The sequence below is a fragment of the Euprymna scolopes genome, chromosome 14 (genome assembly GCF_053919585.1).
Source record: "Euprymna scolopes isolate OS-2025 chromosome 14, ASM5391958v1, whole genome shotgun sequence".
In the NCBI taxonomy this organism is placed as follows: Eukaryota; Metazoa; Mollusca; class Cephalopoda; order Sepiida; family Sepiolidae; genus Euprymna; species Euprymna scolopes.
This window is the reverse complement of record NC_136495.1, coordinates 53,077,082-53,091,718: the sequence shown is the minus strand read 5'-3', so window position 1 is coordinate 53,091,718 and position 14,637 is coordinate 53,077,082. Positions and strand designations below refer to the sequence as shown.

Below are 14,637 nucleotides of genomic sequence, written 5' to 3'. Positions count from 1 at the left end.
TACCAGCATTGCAAAGAATTTTTTTTAATAAATAGCATTTTAAAAGCGACATGTAAATTATGACCGTATCATCTTTACAAAACTGTTAAAACAGTAGATGGAAATAGAATACAAAACTTAATTTTTTAAATTGCTAAGAATTTTAAAGCCAATTATAATAACTTTCTTTTTTATTTTAATAAATAAATCTAATACTAAAAGAATAAGTCAGTGTGTAATCAAAATTATGTTGACATGAGAAAATGTGAAATTATTTAAATTTTATTAATATGTATAGACAAAAAAAATACATTGAAACTTGAAAATTTTTTCTTCAAGTAGAGTTTGAACATAATTTTACATTCTAATTTATACAAAGTTAAGATGATTACATCTTAACTTTTATACCACAAAATATAAAATTAAATAAAAAGGAATGCATCTTGATTTAGAGGGAAAAAATGCAAAGTTGAAAGTTTATAAATAGAATTTGAAAATTAAATCGTAATACTCACATAAAGCTAAATCTTGTTCCAATTTATAAGCAATTTGTTCGGCTCTTTCTTTACGCTATTAAAAAAAAAAAAAAAAAAAAATTACATTCAACATCTGAAATATCAGTATCATTTCTTCTAAAACAAGATTTATATGAAACATCATGGTTGCTGGTAATAAATCTACAACAAAAGCCTGTTACCAATGTTGGTAGAGTATGAGCAATTGTAAAATTACTCCTAAAATAGAATTTTATCAAAAAGGTTAAAAAAAAAAAAAAAAAAAAAAAAAACTTTGATGCTAAAAATTACAAATAACAAATTGTTACACTTAGAAAGTCTTTGTTCATAACAATTGAGTGTATTTTTGAAGAAATTAAGTTATGAAGGAATGGTCGAAGCTAAAAATATAAAACTTGTCACAAAATGAAAAAAGTTAAATGAAAAGACAAAATTTGATAAAAAAAAAAAAAAAAATGTCTTAAATAAGATTACTAATGTATTCAATTGTACACCCTCCTAAATGACTTTATATAAAACTATCAACTGAAAGTTGGCTTTTTTTTTTTCAAGAGTTATCTCCCTTAAACAGTAATTCATTTGCTCAAGAACAAGGAGTTCCAGTAACTTTCCTTTTGTTTCATTTTACTTCAGCCGAAGTTCTCAAAAAAAGCTTTCTCCCTAGGAGTTAACACTTGATCTCTATACGAGATACATACATATCCAAATATTCTTTTAATATTCTCCTTTACATCTCAAACCCAGAGTTAGTAGAGAACATAATTTTCCTCTACCTAATTGACTATATGTTATAGTATACCTTTCTTATGGTCTCACTACATTTTGAGATAAAAGTTAATCTAGTCTGGTAGATTATCTAGATTTGCGCTGCTACTCAAAGTAACATCACTTGGAGAAGGTGCATCAATCCTTGTAGAGTATCCATACTGAGGAGATCTTATTTGAGCAACGAATAATATGATTTTGAAAATTTGGTCAGGGTTTAAGGGAAAAATATCCTCATGCTAAGTTGACCTGACAAACCTTTGTACAGAGATCTTAGACACTCAAGGATAGTGTCTAGTAGGCATTCAAGTTCTCTCCTACATGAGACGATGTGAAACCTGAGATCAAATTAAAGCGCATGCAAGACAAGTGCATATTTATAATAAAAAATGTAACCACTGTGCTTATGTGCATGGAAAGTGCTTATATAGTAGACAGAATAATGCATAGTTGTCAGGGAAATGAACATGACTCGTATATGTATATTAATGTATTTATTATTTAACTTCCCTTCTTATTTTTATGAAAGTTTGCATCTTTTAAATTTTAATCTTTCACCGACTTTTTCATTTGCTTTATTTCTGTTCTTTGATATTAATGTGCTGTGTTCAAAAGTGAACATACATGCACAAGAAATGGGGAACAAAGTGTAATTTTGACAAATTTTAGGAAACAAAGGTTTTAAAGGATGCCGTGTCTTGGCAGCCAACAATTAATGCAAACAGTTTGCTCCATTCTTCAGCAACTGAGTTTGAAAACACTGAACATCATGAGAACTGCCATTTTGGAAGTTTGTAGGATGCTTAAGTTTGAATATGGAGATCAATATTTTTAAGAAAACTAATATGGTTGCAAAGAAATTTTGGTTCTTAATTTTATCATTTGGTATTATTTGTATCTTATAGATTTCAATAATCATTGTTTTTTATTAATTTATATCAACTTGAAAAAAAAAAATTGTCACCTGAAAATCGTAATTATCGAATTATTTATGATCTTTTTATAATTCATAAAGAAATTCGATAAAATTGGCATATTTGAGAGCATTAGAGCAGCAATAAATTACTTTTTTTATTTATTGAACATATTAGTTTGAAATTTGTACACATACCATTATTACATGCAGAGCATTACCACTGTCAGCCAAGAGTCTATTAGGCATGTCTACGCAGTGTGAGGATGTACGGGGCTGAAAACCTAACTAGTGAGGCTTGAGGCCATGCATTGCATGGAGAGAAAGGATATAAGAATGATACAATGGATATGCAATGCAAGTCTAAAAAAAATAAATAAAAATAACAGGCCTAAATCTGATGATCTCAGGGAAAGATTAAATCTGGACAGTTGCAGAACAGTTTTAGTAGACACCTTGACAAGGCTAAGTTTAAAGCTGCTTCAAATTCTTACTAGAATTGAGACACTGAGTGTCATAACTCGGTAAGCACCATTGCGGCAAAATATCAAGTTAGTATATCATTTTATTCCCCGTAGCCTCCTCTAACACATACAAGAATAGTTATGGTTGAATTCAGCTCAGAACATGAGTAGAAATCAACTAATGCACATTATACCTATGAAACTAAACTTTAACAGCGTTTTTGTTTTTTTTTTGTTTTTGTTTGTGGTGCTTATCGAGTTATGATATTCAGCATCTCAATTGTCCCCATAAAGTCATGGTGTAATGATTAAAGACATTGAGAAACAGTCAATTCTAAGTAAGTTATCTGCAAGTTGAAAGCTTATTTCTTATTAGAGGCAATAATAACTATGATAACTCCTCATCATATTCAGTTTAACATCCATTTTACATGTGTTTAATGGCTTTAAAAAATGGATTTTCAAACCAACCCATCTCAGGACAGGTCTATCTATTTCTCTCTTAAGACCATCCCCATCACTTCTCATTTCCCGTGATCTTCCCTTGTCAAGTGAATCTTTTACCTCAACTGTTCTACAACTACTAACTCAAGAAAATCTCATTCATTCTTTCAAAATGCCCATACAATCATCTCTTGTTCACACATTTCTCTATATTATTGTCCAGATGTAATCTTCCACTGAGGTCACCAGATCTAAGTCTGTCTTAAAAATTTACATGGCACATCCATCATATTACTCTCATATCAGTCTATATAAAACATAAGATATTAACGGATATATACTAAAAAGTCAAAACAATGAAAAGAATAGGTTGTTGTCACAGCCTTAGTAATGGCAAAAATTCCTTGAACTTACTACATCCACGAATTGTTTTTCCATGGTCTAAGCTTTTGTTTTTGTTATTTTTTTTTAATTGATTTCCTTTGAAAAGAAAAATCAAACCTGATCTTTGTCATTAACAAGATTTAATTTGTTAGCTGTTAGATTAAGTCTTCTATGAAGAGTCAAAGTTGCACTCCCGTATTAGTTTTACATATTTGAAAAAGCATTTGCCAAGTGTTTCGATAAACTTAATGTAATAATTATTGCTCCCATCATGCTTAATTTGATCATGACAAAATTTTCATTTCCAACAAAATTTGATCAGACATAATTTGGTTGATTATTTATGCTACTAAAATAAATTCTGTATCATTGTTTATGTTTTGCAAATATCTATGTTGTCAATTTTATTTTTATTTCGGACTATTAGTCTCATCTTTATTAGTTGTTGTTTTTTGGATCTTTTTATTGGTTCACAACGTTTCGGCCAACTTCCTCTGGCCTTCGTCAGGTGGTAACCGCGACGGATAGGAACTTCGAATCTCCTAACTGCATTCTCAGCCATCACTGCCATCCGTAGTTGTCGTCGTCTCACCACATTTTTGACCAATTACCTCTGGCACGCTTTGGGTGGGATTGAAACCGCTATCTTCAGACAATGTTCATCTGGAACCGTAGAGATTCAACGTCTCTATCAACTGCGCCACGGGCCCCGAAGGGCGATCAAGGTTGGATTCTTTGATCTTATAAATCCACATTTATTCATTATCTGATCTTCCATAGTCGGGTCCGTACCGATTGGTATATATATATATTATTCCTTAATTCCTTAAGCGTGCTAGAGGTAATTGGTCAAAAATGTGGTGAGACGACGACAACTACGGATGGCAGTGATGGCTGAGAATGCAGTTAGGAGATTCGAAGTTCCTATCCGTCGCGGTTACCACCTGACGAAGGCCAGAGGAAGTTGGCCGAAACGTTGTGAACCAATAAAAAGATCCAAAAAACAACTAATAAAGATGAGACTAATAGTCCGAAATAAAAATAAAATTAACATAAAAATGCTCATCTCAAAAAAAAAAAAAAAAAAAAAAAAAAAAAAAAAAAAAATTCCAATTAAGGAATAATATATATATATCTATGTTGTCATATTAAAAGTTTTTAAAATATACCGAAAACAATTTTGGTTTAGGATAATTTAATCCATTTGAGATGTTTTTGATACCAAATAAAATTTGGTACACAGGGCTCTACATTGCGAGTGAAACAGTTGCGTTTGCGAGTGATTTTTCAAAATGGCGGCTAGAAATAATGAAACGCTTATCTTTTGGCGATTGTATTTCTTTCACTGACACTCTTGCAAAGCTCACTACTGAGTGAAAAATATCTTTTCAATTTTTATTTTAATAAAACGAGCAAAGTCAAATTATTTAAATAAAAGGTTTAATAAAACAATATACATTTTTTTTTTAACAAAGGCTGTTTAAAAAAAACATCCGAGGAAATATAAATGTTTATACTTTCAAGTATCAACATAAAATTCTGTGTATATTTAGAATTACACTTATTAAAAAAAATAAAATTATGATGTACATATTCGTCATAGAACGAAGATGTCATATTCTAAAAATCATTTGGGTTTGGCTAGTAACTTTTCTATTTGGCTAGTAAATGAAAATATTTAGTTGTCAAAGGTCAACTAAAGAGAAATTTGTCCGTAGAGCCCTGGTACATAAAAAAAATATTTGACCACATACAGTTATTTGAGGAACTCATTCTGTTCATGTTGTGGCATATCAAGTATTTGAGTATTTAAAGCTGAACAACTAAGATAAATATTTTCTTTGGTGTTAATTTCTCATATTTACCTTTCTCTCTTTTCTTTCTTCTTTGGTTTCGATTCGAGTCGGTGGAGGGGTATCTTTTGGATTCTGCAAATAAAGGGATGAAAAACAAAATTTTAGAAAAAATATTTTCAGGAAATTGCTGAAAAACGTTTTCAACGAGTAGAAAAATGGTTTTAGCATAAAAAAGAAAATTGAATTTAATCTTAATAATTGATAACATGTACAGACAAAAAGAAAAATAACGAATAAGGTCCTTATTCTTTTTGGGAGAAAAAAAAAGGTGGGGGCTTAATTGGTTGATTTAATGAGACAATTTTTACCATGATAATAGGTCATCGCATAATAGTAATAAGGAATGCGAAATGGAACTAAATATTTAGGTATACTACTAAAAGAAATGGAACTCGTTGAATTATTCATTGTATTTTAAGTTAGATTGTTTGAATCAGGAAAAAGTGAGTTTGCAAAGGAAAAAAAAAAATTTTTTTTTAATCCCAAATTAATGTTTCTGTTTGTGATATTTTTCCCTTTCCAACTACAGGTTAAATAATATTACTGTTTGTGTCATTCCCTTTTGTTCGTAATGGATTAATCCAATCTATCTTTCCATTATTACCTTCACCTGTTAATAAATAGTGAGTGATGGAAGTGATGATAAACAGTGATAAGAGCAAGGGGTGGGAAAGAGATCAAACAAAACAGAGGCTGAGAGTGATAGACAGAAACTTAGAGCTGGCTTACTTGATAGGTTGATTATTAGAACAAATAAAATGAACTCTTTTTTTAAAAACATAACTCAATCGTAAAACTGAGGAATATTTTAGTATGTATTCTATGTGATTAAATTTTGGTTATATTCCCTTTTGTTTATAATGGACTCTTCCAATCTTTATTTTTGTCTTTCTTTACTACCTTTGGCTGTTAATAAACAAAATAAATTTTGTTTGACATGAAAAATTACTTAAAACTAGCAGTTCAACCCGGCTTTACCATAATAACTTGAAAAAAATGTCCAGGTAACCTACCTCTAAAATTTCAAGTGTTTAGACCCAAAATTGACAGAGTGGTTTGGTAGGGAAATATACACACAGACAATTTCACTTTTATAGATATATAGATTTCATTGTTTAAAATCTGATAAAACAAGCATTTGAGGTAGTTAATGATTCAGGAGTTAAAAAAAAAAAAGCTAGAATGGCCAAATGAAAATGTGTGCAAGATGGTTTACAAAATTTAGAAATGGAGTTTTTACCCCCTGAAGATGACCAAGTAGTATGTACAAGTAGAGTTTGATGAAGCTGTTTATGGCAACATTAACAAAAAAACCTGCTGTATCAATTGAAGAATTGAGTTTTTCTCAAACTTGAAAAGGTTATTAAGCTTAAAAAATTTTTTTTTTTTTTTAATCGGTGCCTCATAAAATGTCTGAAGACAACTGTAAACAGAGATTTAACATCCGCAGAAATTTTAGGACCCTATTCAGAATAATTGCTAGTCGGTTTGAGGAGACATAAACCAGACCAATGTGAATGAGAAAAATTTTTAAATAATGAAATTAAAACATTTACAGCAATTGATAGTTTAATCTTTTTGCATTACCATCTGTGATTTGTGTCTTCATTCCTAGAGAATACCAAGTTTCACTGATAGTGTTTAATAAATGTATTAGGTTTTTATTACGACATCAAAAATATAGAAATAATCTAGGAAAATCAATTTGGTTTCTGAAAAGATTTTTAGTGGCAGAAATTATTTTCTTAAAAATTGAAAATAAAAAATATCAGGTATTTTGTAGAATAAACAAAAAATAAAATGTGGTTGAAAAACAAACGTTACCAAAGGCAAGATAAGTTACTCTTCTACCTACCTGGATAAGTTTGTGTTTTAACTTATTTTAAAGCGACACCAGTAGTGCCAAGTTAGAACAGAACAAAATGGCTGACATTAGATGACAGTCTCGATAATCGTTGAAAAATCGAAAATTAAAATACTGGAAGAAACTCACCCAACACTCAATAAATGTCATAGTATCATTTACCGGGTGAGTTTTACCATTTATTTGTTACATATTTGTTTTTCTGACCACTTTTTTCTTTTGTCTAATGCAAAGTGACTGAAAAATCTATATATGCATCTATCTTTAAGGAGTCCTTATATCTATATGCGATCCTTGGTTCCAATACTTCACAATTTATACGAGAGAATAGATGACTGATAGCAACGAGCTCCCAGAGATTGCTTGGATGTTCTAGCACCTTTCTCTATCATGTCTATTATAAATGTCACTCTGCAATATCCAAGTCTTGAAAACATAAAAACTTTTACATCATGAGGGAAAGTAAAAATGATCTTATTGAAATATTTTATGTTAGTAATATCAATATCCAAGTAGAAAGTTTCTCAGTGTTTTAATTATAGGTCACCACTTAGCAAGGCTAAAAGCCACTCAAGAATAACTTAATGTGATGGATAGATTGGCACGCTGATGAATACAATGAGAGGATTGAATATAATGAATGAAATTCAGGAAATTTGATTGAGAACGACTTGTGACAAATATTTGTGAACATTTGATGACAACCATGTTGCTGCTCACAAGGAAATAATCTTACAGTAAAGTGCATACCTACTGCAACTGTTAAAAGATTTTAAAAGTAGATGAAAAACATTCAAATGATATTGATAAAAATGGCAGAAGACAAATGGACCAGAAGTAATGAGATAGCAATTAGAGAAATTCTTCAAAAACTGAAGTTTAATAATAAAATATTGAAAGTAAGCAGAAAAAAGACATCACAAAATGTTGTAAATATGTAATCGATAACTAGGCGTACTTAGCTAGTATTGTCTAGGATGCAGTTACAAATTTTATTTGTACATTTTGTTAATTAGCACATAAAGAGATAAAGGAAAAAAGTATATTCAAGGAAAAAAAAACAAAAAAAAAAAAACAAACTAGTTTATTCCCCTTGTTGATTTTGATCCACAAGAACCTAACAGTTTTATCTTTATAATCTTTCAACAAAAAAGAATTAAAGTTATGGAAACTCGATTAAGCCAATACATCAACATAAGTTCCCAATTTAAAGCTATAACTTCCTTCTATCTTTATAAGAAAAAATAAATTACATAGTATGAGCTACACCTACAAGGCAGAGTTTAGTAGCTTCTTTTTAGTAGCTAAATAAGCTTAAAAAAAATTAAAAAAAAAAAAATCGCATACCCAAGTGTTTTTAATTAAACTTAAATTTATAAATAAGCTAAAATGTAGAGATAAGCAGACAGAAGCATACTGATTGCAAGACTAATGCAAGGAAGGTGAAATTATTGTCCAGTATAGAAGTAGAGTGTAAATGCTAAAAAATAGTAAAAAATATTAAGACATCATTAACATCACATTTTAAAAGGAGGGGGGGGGACTTAACAGTTGTTTCATATCTTTAAGTCTGATGAAGAAAGAAAAGAACAACAAAAAACAATCGATATGGTAATCCGATGCCTTGCAGTGATGTTATGGCACAAACGTTTATAAACAAATAATTACGTTAAGTTTGCAAATGTATAAACTGATGTTATTAATACAATCATTGTGACCTAAGGGAGCATTTTGCCCCCCCCCCCCATTCGGGGGGTTCAGACTTCCCAGGAACCTGAAGGAGACCGCATAACTATACTAAGATTACTTTCATAGATTCCAGGCGACAGTGGATATCCCAAGATTTGAAATTGATATATATTTTAATTCATTGTCAAAATAGATATATTTTGTTTTATTGTTTGAAAATCAGAGATATATTTGTTATTCAAAAAAATGGACGACAGGAAATATTAGAACAACAGCGTTGACATTGTCTGGTTTGGCGAACTCAGTACCAGGGGTTCTGAATGACGGGGTTTGACCTTTGAGTTCATGGGAATTAAATGTTGATTTTGGTCCCAGATTGCAAAGCTGGTGATGTGGTTGAATTGCACACCCGCAAAATTTGGGATTTCCTCAAATGCGTGGCATAATTTGATTGGCTTAAAGGACCTCCACACCGACACACACCCCCCACTATATAATGCTAGTGTCGCACGAATTTAGATTGAAGCAGAATCTCGAGGTAAAAATACTGCTCCCTGAAGACGTGCCCACCATCAACCTCCTCCGACCCGTCTGCGAAGACTAAAGATTTGAAACTTAAAACTTGCTAAGAACTGAACAATATTTGTAAAAAGTCTGTAAATACTCTTTGTGAAATTATTCTGTTAGAATAGCATTCCGGCTGTTTTGTCTTTTTCTTTTAGTGAACCAGTTTTCGTCTTCTGGCATGTGTGAGCTTTATTTTCTTTCGTTTCCAGGAATCTGATATGACCGCCTCTCGGAGATTTAGACAACACGAGTCAAAGTTTTCGAAGATGATCAGAAGTCCTTGCTTGACGTACCAAGAGAGGTGGGCCACATAAACTGATTTTATGAATACAATCATGACGATCAGATCTTCTGTGAAAGAGCAATAAACTTTCAAGATAATTAACATGTACATCAGCATTATTTGGATCAAACACACAATCTTATGTCATCCTGCCCGACGTCTTTTTTAGAGTGTGGCCAAAGGATGCACTCTGCATTAATTTGGTTCACGTTAGGGTTGTTAAGTACATTTACAAAAATTATTCACAGACCATTCAGATTAGTCAACTTTGCTGACATGTGTTGGACGGCTTTTGGAAATTAACTTCAAAACTAGCTTTATTACTTTTTTTTTCAAATCCAGTTATTTCCTCCCATATCTTCCTTGGTGCCTTTCTGCCAACTGACTGCTACCTTAACTGTTCTACATATTAACTAAAAAACAGACATGAAATAATTATGTATAGACAGACACATGAGCACAAGAGAAAAAAACACTATCAAAATTGGAATTAAGATTCTAGGCATAAGGTTTAATAGCATTCTATGTTAATTTTAATATATATATATACACACACACACACATTCATGAGCAAAAAAAAAATGGGTCAAGAGTGAAAGAAGGAAGAAATCGATTTTTCAATATTTTTCCATGAATTTTTGTTAATTTTAACTGAAAATTTCTATTTCACATATCATCATTATTATTATAGCATATAATAATAAGTGGAAAAATTAATCCTAAATATGGTAGGACCGCATCTTGGTGAGGATATAAAAAACCGAATTGCAGGATTAAGGCAGTTCAAAATGACTTACAAGCAGATTTTTGATATTTTAAGAAAAGAAAATGTGAAAACATCTCTTTCTGTAGTGAAGCAAACTGATCAAAGGTTCGAAGTCGAATGCTTGGTAAAAGGGAAATCTGGATCTGGTTGCCCTAGAGCATCCACTTTGAAGGACAACCACAGTCTTAAATTAACTGTTTTGAAGGATCGAAAGAATACTTATGTTGACCATAGCAAAGAATTAAAACGGGCTGAAAATTCTTTCTTGATATAACAATACACATGAAAAAATTGAAATAACTTAAAATATTTCAATATTGGTATCTATAGAAAGAACTTGATGAGCTTAGAAAAATTTTTTTTTTAATTTTTAAAATCCAATTAAAATTAAGGAAGTTATGACTATTTTTGTGCCTCACACGTTTGAACATTTTTCCCTATTTAAGACCATATGCGTTTTGTCACATTTTTTACACTACTTTTTCAGCAAAAATGCTGTATTTTTGTTAAAACAGAAGATTAAGCAATGAAATTTATCATAGAAGTGTATTTTTGTGCTAGAAATTAGAATATGCTACTGAAAATCTTCAAAAATTAATGGTTTCCAAATAATTTGCAGTAAATACACATAAATATGCTGCAATTCCTTAAAAATGCCATGTATTCATTAACAGAAAAGTTAAAGACCTCAAAGCTGAATTGTAATGCATTATATGTACAAATAACTGAAATCGAAATCTAGGACTGTTTAAAAATATATTGCAATATTTCTTTGGTACTATTGTAGATTAATACCTTCTGTTAACACCCCCCACTCCATCTGACCACCTCTCCAAAATATGCGATTTTACCTTCGTAGACAATTACGTGTGAATACCTTAAACTTTAAATTTTAAAATAATCCTTGTTTATCTTTCATTAATGTAAAATGATTTCCCATTTTGAGCCATTCTAGCGTTTTAGGGCAGTTAACCATATTTTTTTCTATCAGAGATAAATCCTGTAAGTAATTATTTTTCTAAAGATGATTATGTGGTTTTCAGAGTCTGTGCAATTATGAGAGGTTGGGGAAGTTGCCACTCTGACTTTGGGTTAATGATAGAGCTAAAGAAAATTATGTGTGAACACCCTGAAGACTTGATAGAAACAAAACAAAAACAATTTTAGAATTTAGAGTGGAGGTTAGTTTCACAAATTTAATGTAAAATAATTCACCATTTCGAGACCATTCTAGCGTTTTAGGACAGTTAACTAATTTTTTTATGGGTGATTATTGGTGAACTTTTCTTTAAGGAAAGATTTTTTTTTTTTATTTTTTTTAGACATATGTAGCTTACCAAGGAACTTTGTTTGGTGAGGAGCTTGCGACTTAGACTTAGCGTTATTGTTACGGCTAAAGGTTTTAAGAGGAGGAGGCTTGCTACTCATACCTAGGGTTAGAGGTAGGATTAAGGTAGTTTTTTCTGTTTTGTTTTTTTTAAGGGGTTTGACCCCCATATTTACGGTTAGTGGGTCATAATTATTGGCCTTTGAAAATGGTATGCCTTAGATTTTGGACATCAAATTACTTTTAAATATGTAAATGATGGGTGTGAAACTTAAGAATTACGACAAATAGACAAAAATAAATTTCATTTAAAACAAGTGACGTCACTAACAGAAAACGCGACATTTGGAAAACTTATTAAGTATTTTTGCCCATTTATTTAAATATCAAAAAACATTTTTTGCTAAAGCTAACAAATCGTTCACAAATTTTTGATTAATTTGGTTTTTATTTTCAATTACATTTCTTATCCAAGTGACACATTATTTTGTTAAACTTTTCAGTTTAAGATGGTTTTTTTTTAGTTTTTTTTATTCTCTACCTGGACTTTGGGCCAAGATCACAGTGTAGTATTCTAATGCTACACTTCACCTTTTCTGTCCTCTGTCAGTGAAGAAGAAATCCTTCATGACAGAGACAATTGTGTTTGTTTCTATCCAGATTGACCCTTTCTCGGAAGCTGGATTTTCCTCGCATTAAAAACTGTCCTCGTGGGGAAGCAAGTAAATAGGAACTTAACTAGAAACTGAACACCTACAAATATTTAAATATTGTTTTTGTATTTCTTTTTTAATTTTTTTTTTATAATTGGATAGATTAGTGTCCACTCGATTATAATCCGCTGAAAAAAGATGAAAAATAAAATATTGGGATGGGTGGGGGGTACTGCTCATACACGTGAAGCAAAAAAAAAATCATTTCACAATTTCGTTTTTTTAAAAAACAAAAAACAAAACACTTTAATTCACTGCTAAAAACTAATGTAATGGATAAAAGTGCACACGTTACATATTTGTTTTTCAACTATATTTTTTAAATTTGACCAAAAATAATGCCGGATTGCTTTAAAATTATATATTCTGATAACCGAATAGCTCTAGTTAAGCTAATTATGTTCTAATAATATGAGCTCCCACTCAATATGTAAGAACATTTTTTTTTATATTCATTTTTTTTTAATTTTTAATTCGTTCTGGAATAAATAAAAAAACAAAAGTTTGTTTACAGTAAAGTAATTAATATCAGCGATAGTAGCCTCCGCTGCTTCTACATACCGTTTTTAGATACTTTTTAAAAATAGAACGATCTTTTCCAGGTATCATGATTTTAAATTGCTCGGTACCACAAGATAAAGCTGGTTACATTTTTTAACGGATAAATGTAATAAAAAGATTGATTTATTGAACAGTGGGTGTCCGAAGTAATTTTTTTTCAAAATTTTCCAAACTTGTCATGTTGAAGTCTTTTCTTTAACACAACAAAAAAATAAGCTGTCAAAAGAATTTCGGACAACCGCATCTATTAAAAGTAATAGATCTTCTAGTTAATTTCCAAATTTCATGGCGAAATTCTTAAGAGAAACATGGTACGACTGTTTACAAATCAGGTGGGGGGGGGGGGGTCATTACAAAATCTTACTGAAAACGGTGTTTTATGATGTTAACATTTTTAGCACTTTATTTGCTTAAAACTCTTAAAATATATAATGCACATTATTATTTATTAGTTTATTTGAAAGTATATTCATTTTCGAACAAAACGGTATTTTGATAACTTAAGATGCTTCGGTTTTTAAAATATGACGATTTCAGCAGAAGCCCCTTGAAATCCGTAATTATCCAAAGCATTTTATCGTCCGTGTGTATTTCTACTTGATATACAATATCTAGACGAATGAAAGAAATAGGATTTTCCCCTAAAAGGCGTGCAAAGAAGCCATTTTTATCTAAGAAGAACATCAATGATAAAAAGAGATTTTTCTCCTGTTAGTAGCGGGGGTACCCGGCGTGGCCCGGGTCTTTGTAGGTGTGTGTGTTGGCCAGGTGTTTGGAGGTGTAAAAGGAAAAAAGGGTTTTAGTAGAAAAGTAGGCTTGAACCCCGAACCTTTGACGTGGAGATGGAAACGAAATGGAAAAAACCCTTAGACCTAGTCATCTCAGCCACGAGAGAAGAGGAATGAAAAACCTCTTAATTTAATGTTTATAAAATGAAATTAACAGGTGCGAGAACCTTAAATCGTGTGATGTTTGACCTGCAAGCCAGTTTTCGCCTGTTTTATACTGAAAAGTGAAAGATACAGAATGCTCTAAAAATCTGGAAAAAATAACGCGTAAAAAGTTGGGCAAATTAAATAGACAAGCGACCCCCGTTCGTAACTCATATATATTATCATTTAGACGTGATATAAAAAGTTTTAAGGAATGAGCCGACCGAAAAGTCCAGCGAAAAAGGCCTTTTACAGAGACACAAAAAGCGAACACACACACACACACATACATACATACATACATTTTCGCTTTTATATATATAGATGGCAAGAAAGATACAGACTGGTTCAGTAAAGTTTTCCGGTTAGATAGAATCAAGATTTTGTCTTGTTAGTGATGCTCCTGAACGGTGCAATCGAAGAACTGGAACATGATTTTTGCCAAGTTGCATAAAAATGACAGTTAAACACGGGAATGGAGGGGTAATGGTATGAGGAACTTTTACTGCAGCAGGAGTTGGGGAACTTATTAGATGTGAGAAGTCAATCAATGCAAAGGAATACATTCAAATGTTAGAAACAAGACTGTTACTAAGTATCCAGAAGCTGGGAATA

General features: G+C 31.2%; 2 protein-coding genes across 2 annotated transcripts in view; one reads left to right on the top strand and one right to left on the bottom strand.

The window, feature by feature from the left end:
* LOC145293011 (potassium voltage-gated channel subfamily A member 1-like) overlaps positions 1-14,637 on the top strand; it is a 125,260-nt gene that overhangs the window by 22,858 nt on the left and 87,765 nt on the right. The gene's annotated exons all lie outside the window — the stretch shown is intronic.
* Positions 1-14,637, bottom strand: part of LOC145293012 (uncharacterized) — a 76,075-nt gene that overhangs the window by 52,371 nt on the left and 9,067 nt on the right. Inside the window, exons 2-3 of the mRNA XM_080139286.1 lie at positions 5,330-5,392; positions 495-549 (exon numbers count right to left, since the gene is read on the bottom strand). Of these exons, the coding sequence (XP_079995412.1) occupies positions 495-549; positions 5,330-5,392 (118 nt within the window). The remainder of the gene's footprint in view (positions 1-494; positions 550-5,329; positions 5,393-14,637) is intronic.